Source organism: Lycium barbarum, chromosome 5, assembly GCF_019175385.1.
Source record: "Lycium barbarum isolate Lr01 chromosome 5, ASM1917538v2, whole genome shotgun sequence".
NCBI lineage: Eukaryota > Viridiplantae > Streptophyta > Magnoliopsida > Solanales > Solanaceae > Lycium > Lycium barbarum.
Genome location: NC_083341.1, coordinates 119,188,556 through 119,210,163, shown reverse-complemented (window position 1 = coordinate 119,210,163; position 21,608 = coordinate 119,188,556). Strand labels below are relative to the sequence as shown.

The 21,608-nt window shown below is 35.2% G+C and overlaps 3 protein-coding genes across 3 annotated transcripts; 1 reads left to right on the top strand and 2 right to left on the bottom strand.

Moving 5' to 3' along the window:
- The first annotated feature begins 349 nt into the window (after positions 1–349).
- LOC132641262 (U-box domain-containing protein 45) lies at positions 350–5,931 on the top strand. Its single transcript, XM_060358186.1, has 6 exons — positions 350–643; positions 1,240–1,328; positions 1,549–1,734; positions 2,289–2,396; positions 2,600–3,777; positions 4,895–5,931. The coding sequence occupies exons 2-6, from the start codon at positions 1,275–1,277 to the stop codon at positions 5,679–5,681; spliced, it is 2,313 nt and encodes a 770-aa protein (XP_060214169.1). The 5' UTR covers positions 350–643; positions 1,240–1,274; the 3' UTR covers positions 5,682–5,931.
- A 489-nt stretch (positions 5,932–6,420) lies between these two features.
- Positions 6,421–8,603, bottom strand: LOC132641263 (AAA-ATPase At3g50940-like). Its single transcript, XM_060358187.1, has 2 exons — positions 7,593–8,603; positions 6,421–7,309 (listed from the first exon to the last, which is right to left on the bottom strand). The coding sequence occupies exons 1-2, from the start codon at positions 8,580–8,582 to the stop codon at positions 6,818–6,820; spliced, it is 1,482 nt and encodes a 493-aa protein (XP_060214170.1). The 5' UTR covers positions 8,583–8,603; the 3' UTR covers positions 6,421–6,817.
- A 10,239-nt stretch (positions 8,604–18,842) lies between these two features.
- LOC132639684 (uncharacterized) lies at positions 18,843–19,898 on the bottom strand. Its single transcript, XM_060356119.1, has one exon. The coding sequence runs from the start codon at positions 19,896–19,898 to the stop codon at positions 18,843–18,845; it is 1,056 nt and encodes a 351-aa protein (XP_060212102.1).
- Between the last annotated feature and the right edge of the window lie 1,710 nt (positions 19,899–21,608).

Below are 21,608 nucleotides of genomic sequence, written 5' to 3'. Positions count from 1 at the left end.
ATTTTACATGACATAGAAATTATTTGTGAAGATATTTGGCGGCTGATAAATTCATGCATATATTCATAGATCTTAAAATATGTTAGCTCACAATTTAGCGGAATTTTCTATTGCGTTGTTACATAAAATTATTGAGTTTCTATTTCCCTAGTCTGATTACAAATGATGCTGTTTTATCCTTTTGACTCCGTAAAATTAATTGAGTTTCTATTTCCCTAGTCTGATCATAAATGATGTTGTTTTATCTTTTTGACTCTTTGAAACGGATTATGCGTTAATATAGTAAAGTAGTTTGTTGTAAAAAGGAAAATCATACAGTATATAAATAAATTAATAAAGTAGTACTTCCTCACATGCATTCATTCATATCTACTCATTTCTTGCCTCTGCTGTTATAATTTAGTTATTGTTATTAACAATAAAAAGCTGACTCTTCCTCCTCTGTTTATTTCTCCATCACTATCTAATATAATATCAAGATTGTCTTGATTTTCCTTCTTTCTCAAAGTTTTAAGATCTTGAACAATAAAGCTTCTCTTTTTCCTTCTAATTAACAAAAATCATTAAATGTATTATTGTTGAATTCTTGGATTCCTTAGAGCTTTTGAATGAAGCCTCCTTGGTTGCTCTTCATTTATTTCTTGTATGTATTTCTTTTCTAATAATACATAATTTGCACTATATGTTTCTTTCTTGATTCTTTGTAAATATGAAGTTGTATATAAAACCCATTTTGGCATAAAGTTTTATTGTATAATTTTTGCATATGAAATATATTTCATTTTTATTCTTATGTTGTATTTCTAATCATATATATTGATGAAGTTTAAGATGAAAAGGATTCAAATGGCTATTAAGGGTTCATATAAGATGATTTTAAATAGTTTGGGATTTAGGCATAATTATTGTTGTATATTGTCAATATTTATGGATCCTAGCTTGCTTTTAAAAGCTTTGTTTCTTCATTTGTAAATCTAAATTCTCCTTTTTTTGTCTTTAATTTGATTAGAAAGGTTAATATATATTTGATGGTTTCATGAATTGTTTGAACCACTAATATTATGCTTTGATATTATTGTTTTTATGTATTTAGATTATCCATCATTTGTTGACCTTGTTTTTAGTTCTCTTATTGCAAAATCTGGTCTTGCACTTTCCCTTGTGCCGATTTTTTTGCTTATTTGTTGTTTATAATTATTATGTTCATGTAATAATCCATTTGCTGCTTCTATCATACAGGTGATTGAGGTAGTTGAATATTCTATTCTATTTTGATGATGGAGAATACTGAGATTGAGGAAAACTTGTTATCTATTGGTGAGCCTAAGGTATGTTTATGAACACGTATTGTTGTGATTAGCTTGTTAATTATTGTTTGAACCTGCTGTTTTCGTTTTCCAATTTATTGGATCTATGTAGGCCTACAACTAGGCAAATTCTTCAAGTTTTTTTTTTTTTGAAATAAAATCACTTTGGATGTTTATATGGATTTGTCAATGTTCATTTATCATTGTTCTGTAAGTAATGAAGTTTTATGTGTCAATTTAGTTACATGGAGCAATGTGCAAGAGTTTATCGGCTATATATGCAAGAGTGCTGGGAATATTTCCTGAATTAGAAGCTGCACGACCAAGAAGCACATCTGGTATTCAAGCATTATGTGCTTTGCACATAGCCCTTGAGAAAACAAAGAATGTTCTTCAGCATTGCGCCGAATGCAGTAAACTTTACCTGGTAATGTTGCTACCTTTATAGTTCTGATTGTCCATATTTATAACAGGTTTTTTGGTAGTCTTTAAACTTAGTATTTATTTCTTAAAAGGGAAACTATTGTGCCTTCGTGTTCCTCTGGTGATGTACCTTAGGTTGGCTCCTACATAACAAGATTTCTTTTTTATAGAATAATATGGATTGAGGCGTACCAGACCCCACATTGTGGGATCCAACTGGGTATGTTGTATATGGATTGAGGCGTAGTAGTTGTTGTTAATATCTGGTAATAGTTTCTAAATGAAACACTTTAATTAACGTGAAAAATTAAACAATGTAAAAGTGTTATTCCTAAGATATAACTATAATTTATTTGCTCATGCAGTATGATTATTACCAAACAGAAGTAGTGAAAAGAGCTGCTCCCGATTTTTGCTTAATAATTACAATGTTCTTGATGGTTCCCTTCTCCCTCTGCCTAAAGTTTCTTGTTTCACAATTTATATTTACGGAAATGTCTAGTTTTTTTTTTTTTTTCTTTTCACAATTTATATTTATTGAAATGTCTTTGTTTTCAGGCTATAACAGGGGACTCTATAATTCTGAAGTTTGAGAGAGCAAGATCTGCTCTTGAAGACAGTCTAAAGCGTGTTGAAGATATAGTACCACAAAGTATTGGCTCTCAGGTAATATACTCTTGTGCAAATGTGATGGTGGAGACCTTTTTTCTTCCCTTTTTTGGAAGGGGAGGAGATGAGTTTGTGTTAGTGCCATTAGTCAATTTGACTAAATGAAGGTTTTGCTCATAAATCATTTCTTAAGGGCCATTAGCTCTTGGCTGTTTCGCATTTTGATTCTGATGGTAACCTCTTTTTTTTTTTTCTTTCAGATATCTGAAGTTCTAAATGAACTTCAGGGAATTGAGTTCTCGATTGATCCGTTGGAGAAGCAAGTTGGTGATGAGATAATTACATTGCTTCAGCAGGGGAGAAAATTCAATGGCAATGACAACAATGAACTTGAGTCTTTTCACCAAGCTGCTACCAGACTTGGTATAACTTCTTCAAGAGCTGCTCTTAGAGAAAGAAGGGCTCTGAAAAAGCTCGTTGAACGAGCCAGGGCAGAAGAGGATAAAAGGAAAGAGTCAATTGTTGCTTTTCTTTTGACTCTCATTAGAAAATACTCAAAGTTGTTTAGATCTGAATTATCAGACGACAATGATTCACAGGGTTCAACACCTTGTTCACCCACAGTTCAAGGATCCTTCGAGTATGGTATTGGAGCTGTAAGCAATAATATTCATGCTTTTGACCGGCAACTCTCGAAGCTTAGTTCTTTTAATTTTAAACCTAACTTTAGGAGGTCAGACCAGATGCCTGTTCCTCCTGAAGAGTTAAGGTGTCCAATATCGTTACAGTTAATGTATAACCCTGTGATAATCGCTTCTGGGCAAACATATGAAAGGATTTGCATTGAGAAGTGGTTTAGTGATGGGCATAATTCGTGCCCAAAGAGTCAGCAGGAGCTCCCTCACCTTGGTTTAACTCCTAATTATTGTGTGAAGGGTTTAGTTGCTAGTTGGTGCGAACAAAATGGGGTTCCTATTCCAGATGGCCCACCTGAATCCCTTGATCTCAACTACTGGAGACTGGCTTTATCTGAAAGTGAGTCCGCGAATTCCAAATCTACAGGAAGTATTGTTTCTTGCAAGTTCAAAGGTGTCAAGGTGGTTCCTTTGGAAGATAGTGGTATCATTGAGGAGGCCGAAGGAAATGAAGTAGATGAATGTGTGCAAGAAGATGAGGAGCTTCAAGTCAATGCTTTTGATAGATATGAGGACTTTTTAGCTGTCTTAAACAAAGGGGAAGATTTCAGGAAAAAGTGCACAGTGGTAGAACAGATAAGGCATCTGCTAAAGGATGATGAAGAAATCAGGATTTATATGGGAGCAAATGGCTTTGTTGAAGCACTACTAGGGTTTTTGGAGTGTGCTATACAAACCAGGAATGAGATTGCTCAAGAAATCGGAACCATGGCCCTCTTCAACCTTGGTGTCAATAATAACAGGTGTGTTCTTGTGTTTTATTATGGTTGTAAAGTCGCAGATCAGTTTTTCCTAATGACCTCTAGCTCAGGAATAAAGTACTTATTTTGTCCAGCTGTCAAAACAATCTTATGCCTTTCTGATGACTTGCATTGGCATCAGAGGCGGGTTTAGAGGGTGGTGAGGGTGTTCACCCGAACATCCTCAGCAAAAAATTACAGTGTATATAGAGGATAGATTTTCTGTGTTTATGTACATATATATAGTTTTGAATTCCCTAAACAAATGCAAAAGGTTAGCTCAAGTGGTTTAGGATGTTCAAAATTATCACTAGCGTCCTAGGTTCTATTCCCAGAAACAACACTATTTTTTATATTTAGCTTTTGTTGTTTTTTTTGAACCCCCTAAGTGAAAATCCTGAATCCGCCACTGATTGGCTTCCCGCAATTCAAATAGCTTTGAATTTCTTAATTTCTGTCACTGGCCCACAAGTTATTTGCTGACTTAACAACTGCATCTTTCTGGAGAAATCGAGTTTCTCTGTTTTTTACCGTCATACATCTCCCGATCTCAGCTTATAAAACAATTAAGTACAGTTTGTTACTTGCTCGCTTTGTTCTTGAACTGTCTTTTCATGGTACATGCTTTGGTACTATTCTTCTCCTTTGAGTAGTGGTTAGGTAGGATGTTCAGATGGATTGGCTTCAGCAATTAAGGTGAATTTACAATTTCATTTTTGCTTATGTATAACGCAAGTTAATATTTCAGACGACGACAATCTTGTTTGTTGAATAAAAATCATTTAAAGGAGATGAAGCTAGGTTAGCAAGTGCTTGAATTTATAAATAAACAAATATATAAATAAATTAAGCTGGGTATCTTACATGGGCCCTGCTTAGCATGACTTCTTAAATATCCTTTAGCATTTGCCCTCTTTAAGCATCAAAATAGGTGATATTTATCCTATAATTACCATAGTATTCTATTGCCTAGGTGGAGTACTTCCTTGACTTTTTAATGCCTAAAAGAATCTTGGTGCATGTTTAGCATGGTATTCAAAAAATTCCATGCGCTTCCCATTTTCTTATGCTTGGATGAGAAGTATCTATATTTCTGATATGTTTCCAACTTGCACTTTAGGAACAAGGAGTTGATGCTGGCGGCGGGTGTGCTTCCTTTGCTGGAAAGAATGGTTGCCACTTCTAGTGCCATCAGTGCAGCTACTGCCCTTTACCTGAATCTTTCCTGCCTCGAGGAAGCCAAGCCTGTTATTGGTTCTGGTGAAGCCATTCCATTCTTGGTCGGAGTCCTCCAGCGTGAGACCGATGCTCAAAGTAAACTGGATGCCCTCCATGCACTTTTTAATCTGTCCAGTAATCCAACAAATACACCCCACCTCCTCTCAGCCGGCATTCTCGATTGCCTGAAAACCCTTATGTCATATACGGATGACCATACAACAGAAAAATGCATAGCGGTCCTTATAAACCTATCTTTAAGTAAATCTGCAAGGGACGAAATAATGTCGTCTCCTGGTCTTATAAGTAGCCTTGCAACCGTTTTGGACATTGGAGAGCCTTTAGAACAGGAGCAAGCTGCTGCTTGCATGTTGATATTATGCAATGGAAACGAGAAATGCAGCCAAATGGTCCTTCAAGAAGGAGTGATACCTTCGTTGGTGTCGATATCAGTAAATGGGACTATGAGAGGAAAGCAGAAAGCTCAGAAGCTTTTGATGTTGTTTCGCGAGCAGAGACAGAGAGAACCGTCAACAGTTCAAACTCAGACACAGGTTGAAAAGACGGAGACGTTGTGCATGCCTACTGAAGATTCAAAGCCATTGTGCAAGTCAACCTCCCGGAAAAAATTGGGGAAGGCGTGGAGTTTCTTGTGGAAAAACAAGAGTTTTTCTGTGTACCAGTGTTAAATATACCTCTTGTCATTTCACTAGTATGTAAATCTCTTATTTATATCTCCTTTCTCATTTTCTGTCCTATGCCAATGGGTGAGTTTAGTTTTCTTGTGGAAGAGATGTACGAGTCTGGGCACTTTAGGATAGCTAGGGGCTTATCCATGCCAAATAGGGTCCATGAGTTAATGCTTTAGCTCCATCCTTCACAGTGAAAATACAGCCATTGGATGTGAATAAGATGTTATTTCTTGAGATGTAGCAATACCATCTCTTATTTCTTAGATACCAAATCACACTATTATGTCACAGAGTGATCCTATGTACTCCGAAAGGGAAATCGGGTTAAAATTCTTGAACCGGGACGTGGCGGTTGACGTCAACGTTAGGAAGTCCGGAGACGTCGGCAGGAGCCTCGGGAAGAGTTATATTTTCTGTTTAACAGCCTGCCCACCCTGGAAATGGCTCAGCCGGAGGTAGGGTCCAGCGGCTGGAAGAGCATCGCACGTCGCGTGGTGTCCGGTGCACTCCCAGCGGCCCTTGAAAATCCGGAGGACCGAATACCGTCCACGCCTGGTCGTACTCATAACCGCATCAGGTCTCCAAGGTGAACAACCTCTGATCGATGGAACAATGTAGGCAAGGGAAGTCGGCAAAATGGATTCGTAGCTTCGGGAAAAGGATTGGCTCTGAGGGCTGGGCACGGGGTCCCGTTCCCAGTCCATCCCCCGGCCGGCACGCGGCGACCCGCTATCTTTGCTGGTGGGAAGTAATAGGTACCCGGAGGAACACTTGAGATGTGTGCAAGTTGGTTCGGACACCATCATTATGAAACATTGATTATACCTATTTTGAAAACATGCCTTAAAATCAACAATTAACCATTTCTGTCTATCAGAACTATTTGAGCTCTTTGCTGTTTTTTGGTTGCAGCATGCATTATAACTCTAAATTGCATATTTTGTCATACCTTTTCCTTTTCGTGCAACTTTTTTTCAGTATCCAAACCGAAGACAAGGAATATTGGACATTTTCAACTCTAGGTACATGACTAAAAAAATTATTCGGACATATTACAATAGAGTATGAGAATGCTAAATACATGTGCATAAGTAATTTTCTAGCTTGACAAAATTAATTGTAGACCAAGAACATCAGAAAATTTTACGCCTGGTTCTTCCTCCCCTCCTTGAATTCCCCTTACGTTTCCTCAGATCTTTAATCTCTATTTCTTCCTTCATTTCATCACCTTTCTCATCAACAACTTCATTTTCTACAACAATTTTCTCTTTGCAACCATCTTTCTTCTTGTGGAGGAACTTAATTAGTCCATCAAGTGCAATTTCCGCTTCGTCGCTTTTCATCAGCTCTTCAGCAATCTCTGCCGGGGTCACATTCAGTTCAGTTATAAGCTCTTCTATTTCACCAAATTTGCAGTGATTTTTAAGGCCAAGGTAGTTGGAAGCAAGGATCTTGAATCCGCTAGGAGTGCAATAGGACATGTGAACGTGCATGTCCATTCTTCCTGGCCTTATTAATGCAGGGTCTAGTTTTTCTTTAAAGTTGGTAGTGAACACAATTATTCTTTCATCTCCACAACTGGACCATAGCCCGTCTATGAAGTTTAGCAACCCGGAAAGTGTAACCTGTCCATGAAAAAGAAAAGTGGTGTCAACCTTTCAAATGAATAAACTTGACAAAATCTTGTGGAGTGTAAAGTGTATTCCCACTGTTTCATTTTATATACCAGTGTTTGATTAAGTTTGACATTTTTTTTTGCTATAAAAGCATATTTTTTAGAGTAAAAGATGAAGTTCAAAGTTAAAAAGAGTTTCAAATATAGAAAGATGTCATACTTTTAAAGTTAAATTAGCACGAAATATAGAATTGTATCATTTCTGACAAAGTGTCACATAAATTGGGACGCACCTGACTTTCACTATTGTTGTAATTGTGTGATCCATCAACTCTGTTCTCTAGCTCAATGGTGCAATCAACGTCTTCAATAACAATAATTGATCTGTTCTTTGTAGAGACTAACATTCTTCTGAAATCAGAGTTACAACGCATGCTAGAAAGTTCCATATCATATACGTCAAATTTCAAATAATTAGCCATAGCTGCAATCAAGCTAGATTTTCCTGTTCCTGGTGGTCCATACAACAAATATCCCCTTTTCCATGCCTTGCCAACTCTTCTATAATAATCTCTTCTCCTAACAAATCTTTCTAAATCATCCATTAGTGTTTTCTTGATTTCAGGATCCATTGCTATTGTATCAAAAGTTGATGGATGATCAAGATTCACACTTTCTCCACAGTAACTCCCAAGTGGTGACAGTTTTATCACCTTGTTTTCCTCTTTTATGGCGTTTGATCTTTCAAGAACAAATGGCAAATAAGTGTTCAACACCATTTCTTTGTAATCCTTAAGGAAACTGAGTTCATACCATATCTGGTCCGCTTTTTCTAAAGTAAGGTATCCATCATCACAATTTGTCTTTTGATTTTCCACAATTTTCAGCTCCCAAATGAGTTCTACTCCTTCAAATGTATCAATGATTTTCTCATCTTTACTAATGTTGACTGAAAATTTCTTTTCTTTTTCTGCCTTGGAAATTTTGACTCTTTGAACTGAAGGTGACATTATGGTACCTAAGTATAATTTAGAAGCTTCAAAGAGTTCATTTGGAGTGAAACCATTTTGTTCCTCAATGATGAGGGTAGTTTGGGAAGAGAAATTTCCCATAAAGATTCCAACTTTTGACAATATTTTGTCTTGGAGATTTTTGGGTATAAGTTGGTTTGTCATGTTTTGAACTTCAGAGACTAAAGTTCTAACAAAAACTGTTGAAGCAGTTAAAGTTGTATATGCTGATAGCACTGATCTTGTTGAAGGCATTTTTGAAAGAGAAAGCATGTTTGCAATATTTTTAGAGTATTAGGCAAAAGAAATAAGAGGGTTTATTGTGTTTGAATTGTTTCAAGTAGTTTGCCAAGAGAAGGCTTTTATAGCAGCTAAAAATTTGCAAACTTTCAGTTGAAGCTTTTGGAAAAATTGTTGATGACAAAAGCTTGTTCTACACAAGTTTGTTCAAGAAGTAGAGCATGACAAGGTCAGCGATGTAAATGGACAAAGGTTCTCAAGCAATTCTTGGAAAGGGTCTTGTCAAAGAGAAGAAAAACGTGCAAATTTTAAAAATAATATTTCATGGACCAGGTGGACATGTATGACCTATCTATATTTGCTGACTGATTCTGTCATGATATTGTATTTTAATCAAAGATAATGGTGTAAATTTTTTTAGATTTTGGCGTAAGATTTGTCTTTATACTCTCACAAATAAGTTATATATGTCATTTGTTATACTTTTCAACATATTTGTTTTTGTCATTCAATTTTACGATTATATTTGCCATGTACTCTAAAAATAATCATATTCATCTCTACTCTGTTAAATCTCATGTCCCACCTTAAATTTTTTATGTGGTGCCTATTTGACTTTTTTTATAAAAATTAAATTACTCACTCACTTAAACTCTTTAACCCGCTCACCCGTCCGACCGACCCATGACCAGCTATAATTTAAATACCATCTGATATTAATGCTACACTTAATAATAATGCGTATATTGCTGGAAAAAAAATAATCAAAATGTGTCTATTGCTGAAAAAAATAAATCAAAATGTGTATGGTAATTTATTCCTACTTCAAAGCAAATAAATATATAAATTCAGCAATTAATAATAGGAGTAACAAAATTTAGAGAGCTAATGTCTCCGTACATCTGAGTATGTTATTATTGATTACAGGATTAATCGATTCTAATGGATTATGAACAAAACAAATATACAACATCAATAACATCCACAACCACTTGGTTTAAATATCACAGGCAATGCAATGCAATGTTAAGTCATCTTCTGTTGGGTTTTAGTTAAGTTCAATGGGTAATATTTCTACAAAGATGCAACTTAACCGAAAAGTTGCAACTTTGATTTGCACCCTTTCACTTAACAGTTAACTCTACCCAAATGGCTACATAAATGGTTAGTCCATTAGATTTTTCTTATGAAAATTCTGATTATCTTCTTCCTTTTTTTCTAAACTTCAAATATATTCTGTCTGATTTGCTGCCATCTTTTGTATTCGCCGTTCACCGGGGTTTGAGGTACTGCTACGCTGGTGAGTTAATTCGTTCTATCCTGAGAGAATATATTCCATAACCTCGGGTACTTGAGGGGAATTATTTCCTTAAAGAAACACGGTGAATTCAGTGGGCTCGAATTTATTTTCCTTTCTTTTCAGATTTGATTTTAGATTATTTTTCGAATACAGATTGACAACAATCTTAAGAAAATTACATTCTTTTTATATTCTGTATTCGAGAACTAAAATTTCAGGAAATTATTTTACCGAATGGCCGTTAGAAAAAGGAAGTACTGTGATGTGTTAAATATCTCAAGTACTCTGGATGCTAGTTACCCATTGTTGTCATAGTGGTTGACGTCTTGTATATGATGTCATCTGAATTTGTACTTCTCAATCTGGCCTAACTTTCTTAATTAACAATGGTTGAGATTGAAAAGCTATATTCCATGAGATGTCATCTCTTAATTTACGTCGTTTTAAGCCATTCAGGAAACAATGTTCTTTTTTAAAGAGAAAATTGAAAGTTTCGCATACTTTTCGTTTTTTTTAAATGTTTTTATTATATGGGGTAGGGGAAGGGGAAATGAGGGAGGGGATTACAACGTAGGAATTTGAACCGTCACTAACAAGGTAAAAGTTCAGGTAGCCAACCAACTGAACTACTAGATTCGCATTCGGCCTAAGCACTTCGATATCTTTCAAAGGATTGAAAGTCAAGTATTTAAGAACTTTGAACCGTGCACTTTGTGATGCTAAAATTTTTTGTTGAGACTATGTATTTACAAAGCCGCTTCGTGACTGCTCATATTACGAAAAAGAGTCGTTGCGACTTATGAGCGTCAATTAAACAAACTCGATGTTATTTCTTATTTCTACTTTCAAGCAGTTAATTGTTTTTTTTGTTTTTTTTAATGGATTTTTTTTTTTTTTTGTGTTGGATTCAATAAATTCTTTAGTGGAGTCTCGATCTTGGATCAATCACTTCAGACTTGGCACCCATGTTCATCTCTTTTCTATTTTTGGAGATTAAAAAAAAAGTACTATTTTCAGAGATTTAAAAAAAAAAAATACTCTGTTCAGAAATAAATAAGCTACTTTTTTGGAGACTAAAATCTTTGTGGTTTTCTACTCTGCTTTTTGGAGATTAAAGTCTGCATGATTTTCTACTCAAAGTTACTACTTGGTTTAACGAATATAAAAGCTTTACCGATTTAGTAACGTTAGTTGGTTTGAAGATATAAAATTTTTGCTAGTTCTCATTGTTGTTATTCGGTTTGAAGATATAAAAACTTCACCGATTGATTTCAAATAATATTCGGTTTGAAGATATAAAAACTTTGTCGTTTATTAAATTTGATTAAGGGAACAGGAAAACAACGTTTCTTCTGATTTGGTTAAGGAATCTAATGACTATTTTGGACGCCCAATAGAGGAAAATTTCAGAATGATCTATCTGTGTTCATTTATTGGATGGTCCGGAGGAAAATCTGTCTTATGTATTCGCTAGTTTTAAAATCCTTACAAATTCTCGGTCTTGCATTTGAACAAAGACGTGGGTAGATTCAAATGTTTAGAAGGGAACTACTGGACTTGAGTAGTTCTCTGTAATGTGTCTTTTCATTTGAAGCAATGACATCGCTTGAGAAATGTAGTTCTCTGCATATTGGTCAAAGACTAGAACATGAAAGGAATATTGTTAGCATAATAAATAAATGTTATGCAAACTAAAGAACAAGGTTGGCAGAAGACTGAAGAAAGGTCTCAATATTTGTGTGGTTCTACCAGTGAGCAAACAAGTCATAGAGGGATTAAAAAGGTTCCCCTACACCTCGCAATTAGAAATATCAGTGCAACACTTTCTTTCCTAACCAAAGTAAGTGTTTGCAGTGGTGATATTTCTTTTGGAAATTCGATTCCCTGTTTCTCAATATTGCTATTCTTGAGAAAGATGGAGGACCGGTACTGAGAAGAGTGGTACGTGAAGGAGTAGCGATATTGTTGCCTTGTCCTACTCATGCACTTCTTCGATCGTTGTAACCGTTGTGATAGTTGAAATAGTCTTTCCATTCAAGAATAAATTAAATTGTGAAAGTCGATAACAAAATCTCTACTATTGCTCACTGTTGATGCTTCCTGGAATCATTACTTTTTGTAAAGTAATCATGGGATAAGAAATCTTATTCCTTGCAGAAATCTGCTGTCATCCTAAGCAAACTTGAGTCGATCAACTTGGAAAGGAAAGAAAAAAAGTTGCACCAGGGAGTATTTAATTTGTAGATTGAAGTCCACTATCATGATTTTCCACTAACTAATTGAGTTATTTCTAATGTTCTATTTACTTTGTGTTATCATCAAAAATTGCACCAGCAATTCTTGGAAAGGGTCTTGTCAAAGAGAAGAAAAAAAGTGAAAATTTTAAAAATAATATTTCATGGACCAGGTGGACATGTATGACCTATCCGTATTTGCTGACTGATTCTGTCATGATATTGTATTGTAATCAAAGATAATGATGTAAATCTTTTACACCTTGGTGTAAGATTTGTCCTTATACTTTCACAATTAAATTATATTTGTCCTTCATTGTACCTTTTCAACATATTTTTTTGTCATTTAATTTGAGCAGAGGTGATTAGACATGACATGACGCATTTACAGCTTACTGAGAACATGACCTTAGATAGGAGGGTATGAAGGACTCAGATTAGGGTAGAAGGCTAGTAGATAGTTTCATTTATCCTTTCATATTAGTAGTCACATAATCACGCTATAGTTTCTTGTGCTTTGATTTCTGCTACTAACTGTTATTTCCTGTACTTTGATTATCTTATTTTATCTGTGGTAGCTACTGTCCCTTTGCAAACTGTTTCATCATGGCTTAATCTCTTTCGTTATTTTCATTTCCATATCGCTTTGAATTTCTTAGCCTTATCTGACCTCTTTTTATGCTTTCTATTTAGCCGATGGTCTTTCAAAAAAAGCCATCCTACCTTGGTAGGAGTAAGGTCTGCGTACACTCTATCCGCCTCAGGCCCTACGTTGTGGGATTTCATTGGGTTGTTGTTGTATTCAATTTTAGGGCCATATTTGTCATTATACTCTAAAAAAACATATTCATCCCTACTCCGTTAAATTTCATTTCCCACCTTAATTTTTCTATGTGACACCTTGGTGGCACCTATGTGGCTTTTTCTTCAATTAAATCTACTCATTTAAACTCTTTTAACCTACCCGCACGACCCACGACAGACTAAAAAATACCATTTGTCATTGACAGTAAGCAATGGAACATGATTAACCATCAGAGAGATTTAAACATGCTAACACATGAAGTAATACATAAAGGTGTTCATGAATCAAAAGAAAGCTACTTCAATAACCTCTTCGTAGACCAACAAGAACAAAGTGAAATAAAAGGAAAGCACGAAAATGGACCTTAAAATTGAAAATTCACTTGTTGGACTGAAACTAATACAGAAGCTTGAGCAAAACGGATGGTAACTCGGACCAAGAACAAACGTCTTAAAAGCTTTATTTAAAACCGAACCAATATAGCTTTAATCCATCATCAAAGAACAAGCTTTGAAGCTTTGAGTGAGTATTGAAAAGAGAAAAGAAGAACAAGAAGAGGAAACGAAAAGAAAATGGTTGGGTTTTACTTTTTAGTGGGTCAGGCCGGATAGACGGGTTAAAAGAGTTTAAATGAGTGATTAAATTTAATTGAAAAAAAGCCACATAAGAAAATTAAGGTGAGACATGAGATTTAGTGGAGTAGGGATACATATGACTTTTTTTAAGAGTACACGACCTTAAAGTTGGATGACAAGGGCAAATATGATGAAAAAATAATAACAAATGAAAAATATAGCTTATTTACGAGTAGGGCTGCTTATCGGGCGGATTGGGCGGATAACTACGCTTAACGTTCCGGCTTAACGGTTATCGGCTTTTAAAAGACTAATCCGCTAGCCAACCGATAAGATATCGGTTAGTTCGGTATCAGGTTAGCAATTATCGGACGGTTATCTAGCGGTGTATCGGTTAAATTACGTAACTACTATCTTTTTTTAACCTTGAAAGACAAACGTTTTATTCATAATTTAACAACTAGGAAGCCAATTAAGCCCCATAGCCACAGGGCAGGACTTTACAGTTAAGAATCCACAAGTTTAATCTCAACCCTTCCGATGGTGATCACTTGACCACCTTTCTCTGGAACCACAGTTACTGCAATAGTAACTTCCAACACAAAATAATAATAATAATAATAATAATAATAATAATAATAATAATAATTTATGGTTAATGGAAGAGTTTACCGAAGATAATTACTGATGCTTCAGACTTTTCACTTTAGTGCTTTAACTTTAGATTTTAGTGTTTTAGGTTTACAATACATATTTTATATGTTTAGGGGTAAAAATATAAATATGATAAATTCTTAATGGGTAAACAGTTTGCCCAATAAGAAAATTGTGTAATCCGCCCCCCGCACCGATAAGCCGTTAACTACAAAATTTTAATCCATTCCCCAACCACTAATCCGATAACCTACTACCAATAAGCCAATTTTACAGTTGGGTTATTGGTGGCGGTACGGTTTTGAACAACCCTATTTACGAGAGTACAAAGGCGAAATCTGACCCTTTTCCGTTTAATCTATTGTAGTGAATAATTCACTTTATTTTCATGTTATTAATTTTATTTATTATGAATAATCATACAAGAGTATATAATATTTTTTGAGGAAAGGGCAATAATATTGTTGCAGTTAGCAAATTGGTCTAATTATGTTCCAATTATGCCTCAATCCCGTTAGGCGTTAACGATCTTCCTAGTCTAATTATTTTGAATAATTACATATAATATTCTTCATGTTATAAAACAAGCTCAAAGTAACAATATAAAATATTAGAACAAGAGAACAATATAGAATAAAACAATGTAAAGATGACTTTCTTCTTTTCTTTCAAGTGTGTAGTACATCACATATCATACCTCTATTTATACTACTCCATAGAGAGGGGGTTACAAGATTGTCTTGAATATGACATTAACCCCTTGAGAAGGTGGGAAGAATATGTGGTTGTGGGAGATGAATTAGGGAGTAGTGGAGGTGTGGTATAACTACACATAATGGTGCACATAATAGTGAATTAACTCCTAGAAGTTATGGACATCCACATTATGATATTTACAACACTCCCCCTTGGATGTCCGATAATGTGCCTCGTTACGCATTATTTGCTGCCTCGTTAAAAACCTTGTCAGGAAAACCCAATGGGACAAAACCTTGACCAAGGAAAAAAGAGTGCAGCGCGTATTTTCTCCCCTTGATGAAAAGACCACTTTAGTTCTCGAAGACGGCGCATTTCAATTTTGTATATCAACTTCTCAAATGTCGAGGTTGGTAATGCTTTAGTGAACAGATCCGCCAAATTATCGATCGAGCGAATTTGTTGAACATCTATCTCACCTTTCTTTTCAAGATCATGAGTAAAAAAGAACTTTGGTGAAATATGTTTTGTTCTATCTCCTTTAATGTATCCTCCCTTCAGTTGAGCAATACATGCAGCATTATCTTCGTACAATATAGTTGGAATATCCCTTTTCAAGAGAAAACCACACATTTCCTGAATATGTTGAGTCATTGATCTCAACCAAACACACTCCCGACTAGCTTCATGAATGGCTATTATCTTCGCATGATTTGAAGAAGTGGCAGCTATTGTTTGTTTCATTGAACGCCATGATATAGCTGTACCTCCATATGTAAATAAATAGCCTGTTTGAGATCGGGCTTTATGTGGGTCAGACAAATATCCTGCATCTGCATAACCGACCATATCTGACTTGGATTCATAAGAATAAAATAATCCTAGATCAATTGTTCCATGAAGATATCTGAATATATGCTTAACACCATTCCAATGTCTTTTTGTTAGGGAGGAGCTGAATCTTGCCAATAAACTCACTGCAAAACATATATCTGGTCGGGTATTATTAGCTAGATACATCAATGCCCCAATTGCACTGAGATATGGAGTTTCATCTCCAATGAGCTCTTCATCATTTTCCTTAGGTCGAAATGGATCTTTATTTATGTCAAGCGATCTCACAACCATCGGGGTACTCAACGGATGTGATTTATCCATGTAAAAACGCTTTAAAACCTTTTCAGTGTATGTTGATTGATGGACAAATATTCCATTTGTCAAATGCTCAATTTGTAGGCCAAGACAAAATTTTGTCTTACCTAGATCTTTCATTTCAAATTCTTTCTTCAAACACTCTATAGCTTTTGAAAGCTCTTTAGGAGTGTCAATGATATTCAAGTCATCAACATACACAGCTATTATGACAAATTCAGACCCACACCTTCTTATAAAAACACAAGGACAAATAGGATCATTTTTATGTCCTTTCTTTAGCAAATATTCACTAAGACGATTGTACCACATCCGCCCTAATTGTTTCAATCCATATAAAGATTTCTGAAGTTTTATTGAACAGGTTTCCTGCGAACTTTTGTATACTTCAGGCACTTTGAATCCTTCAGGGATTTTCATAAAAATATCGTGGTCCAATGAGCCATATAAATAGGTTGTGACAACATCCATCAGTTGCATATTAAGCTTTTCACGAACTGCCAGATTTATTAGATACCTGAAGGTAATTGCATCCACACAGGAGAATATGTCTTGCGAAAATCCTTGTGCCACAAGTCGTGCTTTATATCTTACGACTTCACCTTTCTCATTGCGTTTTCGCACAAACACCCATTTGTACCCCCACTGGTTTGACATCTTCAGGTGTTCGGACTATTGGTCCGAAAACTTTACGTTTTTCAAGTGAAGTCAATTCTGCTTGAATTGCGTCCTTCCATTTGACCAATCATTTCTCTGTCTACATTCATCAACAGATTTTGTCTCAAGATCCTCATCTTGTTGCATTATCTCAACAGCAACATTATATGCAAAAGTATTGTCGACCACAATATCATTTCGGTTCCACCTTTTCCCCGTCGAGACATAACTTATCGAGATCTCTTCACTATCATTATTTTGAAGTATCTGGACCTTCTCTGTGGGCTTATCATTTATTATGTCTCAGGCCTCTTCTTGAGCAATTTCCCTCACATGATGATCATCTTGATCATTTATTTCTTTTCTTTTTCGAGGATTTTTATCCTTGGAACCGATTGGTCTACCACGTTTCAGACGTGGCCTGGACTCATTTGCATTAACCGTTTGTCCTATCGGGACATCAACTCGAACTGGAGTATTTGCAGCTGGAATATGAGATTTAGTAACTCTTGGAAGATTAGTAAATGCATCTGGCAGTTGATTTGCGACATTTTGCAAATAAATCATCTTTTGAACCTCTTGCTCACATTGATTTGTTCGAGGATCTAAATGAGATAGTGATAATGCATTCCAATCTATCTCCTTTTCCAACTGCTTATGTTCTCCCCCTAATGTTGGGTATACTGATTCATCAAAATGACAGTCAGCAAATCTTGCTGTAAATAAATCTCCAGTCATCGGTTCTAAATATTTTAAAATTGAAGGAGATTCATACCCAATATATATCCCCAACCTTCTTTGGGGACCCATCTTTGTGCGTTGTGGTGGAGCAATTGGAACATATACCGCACATCCAAAAATTCGAAGATGGGAAATATTTGGCTCCTGACCAAAAGCCAATTGTAATGGGGAGAATTCATGATAACTGGTTGGCCTTATACGCACAAGTGCCGCTGCATGCAAAATAGCATGTCCCCATACCGAAACTGGAAGTTTTGTCCTCATTAGTAATGGTCTAGCTATCAATTGTAGGCGTTTAATCATTGATTCTGCCAGACCATTTTGAGTATGAACATGAGCAACGGAATGTTTAACTGTTATTCCCGTGAACGTACAATAATCATTAAAGGCTTGAGATGTAAACTCACCAGCATTATCAAGACGAATTTTCTTTATCGCATTATCTGGAAATTGTGCTCCTAACCTTATTATTTGAGCCAACAATCTCGCAAAAGCCATATTGCGAGTTGATAATAAGCACACATGTGACCATCTTTTAGATGCATCAATCAAGACCATATAATATTTAAATGGTCCACATGAAGGGTGAATTGGCCCACATATATCACCTTGTATCCGTTCCAGAAATGCGGGGGATTCAATGCCAACCTTAGTTGCTGATGGTTTAATAATCAATTTTCCTTGAGAACAAGCAGCACAAGAGAATTCCTTAAATTGAAGAATCTTTTGGTTCTTCAAAGTATGCCCATGTGAATTCTTAATTATTTTGCGCATCATACTAGAACCGGGATGGCCCAACCGGTCATGCCAAATGATAAAATCATTAGAACCATTAAACCTTTTATTTACTACAACATGTGTTTCAACCGCACCAATACTTGTACGGTACAACCCGGAAGAAAGTGCGGGTAATTTTTCATTCACAAACTTTTCCCCAGCTTTCATTGTAATAATATAAAGGTACTCAACCTTTCCTTTATTGGCAGTCTCAACATGATAGCCATTTTGGCGAATAACCTTGAAACTTAATAAGTTTCTTCGAGACTTGCTGCAATATAGTGCATTACTAATGGCCAATATTGTTCCTCCAGGTAGTAATAAGGTCGCTTTTCCAGAGCCCTCAATTAATTTTGTACTACCAGATATTGTATTAACACAAGCCTTTTTCATAACCAAATGAGAGAAATATTTCTTTTCTCTTAATATAGTGTGAGTTGTAGCACTATCCAAAAGGCACATATCTCCATTACTCATCTTGGATCCAATTAAAGACTGGGGAATTTTATTTATCTTCATAAAAACAAAAATACATCATAAGAAATACGGAAACTAACAATATAAAACTTAATTACTAATCCTTGAAAATAAAACAACATAGAGAACTTAAGTACTTCTCGAAAATAAAACAACATAAGGACAACTTAAAACACATAAATAAAAATAAGAACATAACACATTCTCCAGTGAAACGATCAAATCTCAATTTTGATCTCCAAAGAAGTCTTCAACTTCCAAATGAGTAATATCATCAAGCCCATCAAAATCATCATCTTTCAAAGCCAAATTAGCTTCAACATTATCATCATATTTTCGTGAAGGCCCTGCCTCATCGTCATTTTTTAAAGTCATGTGTGACTCCACCCGGGCATTAGCAGAAGAGGCACCACCTCTATTTGCCTTTCTTTTGAAGGAATTTTGATAAAGCCTGGCAAAATGTTCAGGCTCCCGGCATTCATTTTTCCAGTGACCTTTCAAACCACAACGATGACAGTTGTTCCTTGAAGGATTGCCTTGATAACCCATATTGTTCTCCCTTTTATGGTGGCCACCATCACGACGATTATTATATCGTCCCTTGCCCCTGCCACGCCCACGCTCATTATTATGGCCCCGATTATTTTGTCTTCTTTCAGTTGGGCCATGTGTTGCTACCACATTCGCTTCCGGGAATGGAGCAGTTCCAGTGGGACGGGCTTCATGATTTTTCAATAAAAGGGTATTATGCTGCTCAGCCACAAGAAGACATGATATCAAATCAACATGCTTTTTAAAACCCCTTTCACGGTACTGTTGTTGTAATACCAAATTGGAGGCATGAAAAGTCGTAAGAGTCTTTTCCAACATATCCTCGTCAGTTATATTATCCCCACATAATTTCAATTGGGAAGTAATTCTATAGACAGCAGAGTTATAATCACATACAGTTTTAAAATCTTGTAACCGTAAGTGAATCCACTCATAACGAGCCCTGGGCAATACTGTTACCTTAATGTGGTCATACCTTTCCTTCAAACCAGTCCACAATTCAAGTGGATCTTTCACTGTCAGGTATTCAACCTTCAATCCTTCATCCAGATGATGACGAAGGAAAATCATTGCCTTCGCTTTGTCCTGACTCGATGCTGTATTATCCTGAGTAATCGTGGCACCAAGACCTTTGGCGTCTAGGTAAATTTCAGCATCGAGTACCCATGATAGGTAATTTTTTCCGGAGCTATCAAGTGCCACAAACTCAAGCTTCGACAAATTCGACATGATGATCAAAACTATCATAAAAATATTAGAGTTAGAAATAATAAAATAACGTAATTTCAAAACAGGATCTTTATTTCCACAAACAAACAAAAATTAGTACATTTGTTTTTCCACAAAACGGAAGTATAATAATTATGTGTATTCTAACATATATACTAACTACTAGAATTAAACATATAATAGCTAATTGTATACGTCATATTTGATCACCCAAAGATTAACTAGTATTAGGCATAGAAACAGAAAACATTTGCATAATGACTAATCTGATAAAATTTAAAGCAAACTGACTTCATTTGAACAATGATATATTTATTATATTCTCAAAAAATGGCTGACCAACTCATTTAATCAGATAAATTGTTGAGCAAATAATAACAGAGTTTCGACACTCAAGGAGATAAACCACATGTGCTCATTAGGAAATTAACTTTATTTATGCCATGGTTATTAAAACTGTGAAGATAATTTTCTAACTGTTCACAGACTTTAGTGCCTTAAAAATCAAGGCTACTGTCTTGTACTTATCAAATCATTATATAACACACAAGAATTAGTCATAATTACATGGCAGAGACATCGCTATAATATTTCTCACTAGAATATGCTATCCTAACATACTGTTTGATATGAAGCATGTAATAGTAATTCATAGATCATTTTTGCCTAAGATTAATTAAACTAGTGAATCATATACAAATTAGTAGAACATATATCCATCTGTGATCGAAACTGAACAAACTGACATAAAATAAAATTTAAACTTTTCAATCTACTAGACGAATATATCTTATATCAATATTTAGAGGTGGTCAGATTATATACCAGAAGAGGTGATAGGATCGTTAGGCAGACTTGAGCAAACTCGTGCTAATAACGTGTTATAAAACAAGCTCAAAGTAACTATATAAAATATTAGAACAAGAGAACAATATAGAATAAAACAATGTAAAGATGACTTTCTTCTTTTCTTTCAAGTGTGTAGTACATCACATATCATACCTCTATTTATACTACTCCATAGAGAGGGGGTTACAAGATTGTCTTGAATATGATATTAACCCCTTGAGAAGGTGGAAAGAATATGTGCTTGTGGGAGATGAATTAGGGAGTAGTGGAGGTATGGTATAACTACCCATAATGGTGCACATAATAGTGAATTAACTCCTAGAAGTTATGGACATCCACATTATGATATTTACAACACTTCAAATTCTCATAACTAACAATAAATACATTATTGTACAACATACTGACTACACAGTAATTCTACCACAAGGGCGACTTTAAAGCCTAAATTTGAGTCACGTGAAATCATGGTCTCTCAGTAAAATCAGGTATTTTATGTATATATTTTATAAATTGGTATAATCTTAATTGTTGGCACAAATACTTTAAAAAGATTAAGGTGCACTTGGTTCAATGTTGAGTTATTTAAAAAAATTAAAAATTATTGTTATCTTCATTTCTTTTTGTTTTTTCCTTTTCAGGTCCATGCGCTCTTTTTGACATTCATTTGTGTATTTAAATATCATGAGATTATTCAATTAATTTTTATATATTTTAAGATCACTCTTTAGTCATTCACGAGAGCACGAGTATTATTATATAGTGTGTCTTTATTTTTTATTTTTTGCTTATTTAATCGATATGGAATTTTCATATTTTTCTTAAATTTCATTACTTTGTGCTTTTGGAGGTTTCAATTCT